This window comes from Corvus brachyrhynchos, unplaced genomic scaffold (genome assembly GCF_000691975.1).
Source record: "Corvus brachyrhynchos isolate BGI_N302 unplaced genomic scaffold, ASM69197v1 scaffold67, whole genome shotgun sequence".
Lineage (NCBI taxonomy): Eukaryota > Metazoa > Chordata > Aves > Passeriformes > Corvidae > Corvus > Corvus brachyrhynchos.
This window is the reverse complement of record NW_008239114.1, coordinates 369,718-370,036: the sequence shown is the minus strand read 5'-3', so window position 1 is coordinate 370,036 and position 319 is coordinate 369,718. Positions and strand designations below refer to the sequence as shown.

The 319-nt window shown below is 63.0% G+C and overlaps 1 protein-coding gene across 1 annotated transcript in view; it reads left to right on the top strand.

Annotated features, from left to right (window-relative positions):
* The window catches only part of AMPD2 (adenosine monophosphate deaminase 2), a 7,449-nt gene that overhangs the window by 1,670 nt on the left and 5,460 nt on the right, over nt 1-319 (top strand). Inside the window, exon 3 of the mRNA XM_008638032.2 lies at nt 2-78. Coding sequence (XP_008636254.1) covers nt 2-78 — 77 coding nt within the window. The remainder of the gene's footprint in view (nt 1; nt 79-319) is intronic.

Genomic DNA, 319 nt, shown 5'->3' with positions numbered 1-319 from the left:
ATTCCCGGAGGAGAGTCCCATCGAGCAGCTGGAGGAACGGCGCCAGCGCCTGGAGCGCCAGATCAGCCAGGACGTCAAGTAAGCCTGGGGGGGTCCCCCGCATCCCCCCAAATCGCTGGAAGGGAGCCCTGCATGGGGCCAGGCCACCTCCCCACCCCAAGAGGCTGTCGGTCCTCTGTGCCAGCTCTGTGTCCCCTCTCCCGTGGGTGTCGCACTTGGTGTCCCCTTTGCAGTGAGTTTTTGGCTGGTTTCTGTCTGGTTTCTGTTGTTTCGGCATTAACGGGGTGTTTTCTCTCCCCGGCCCCCCCATTTCTCTCCC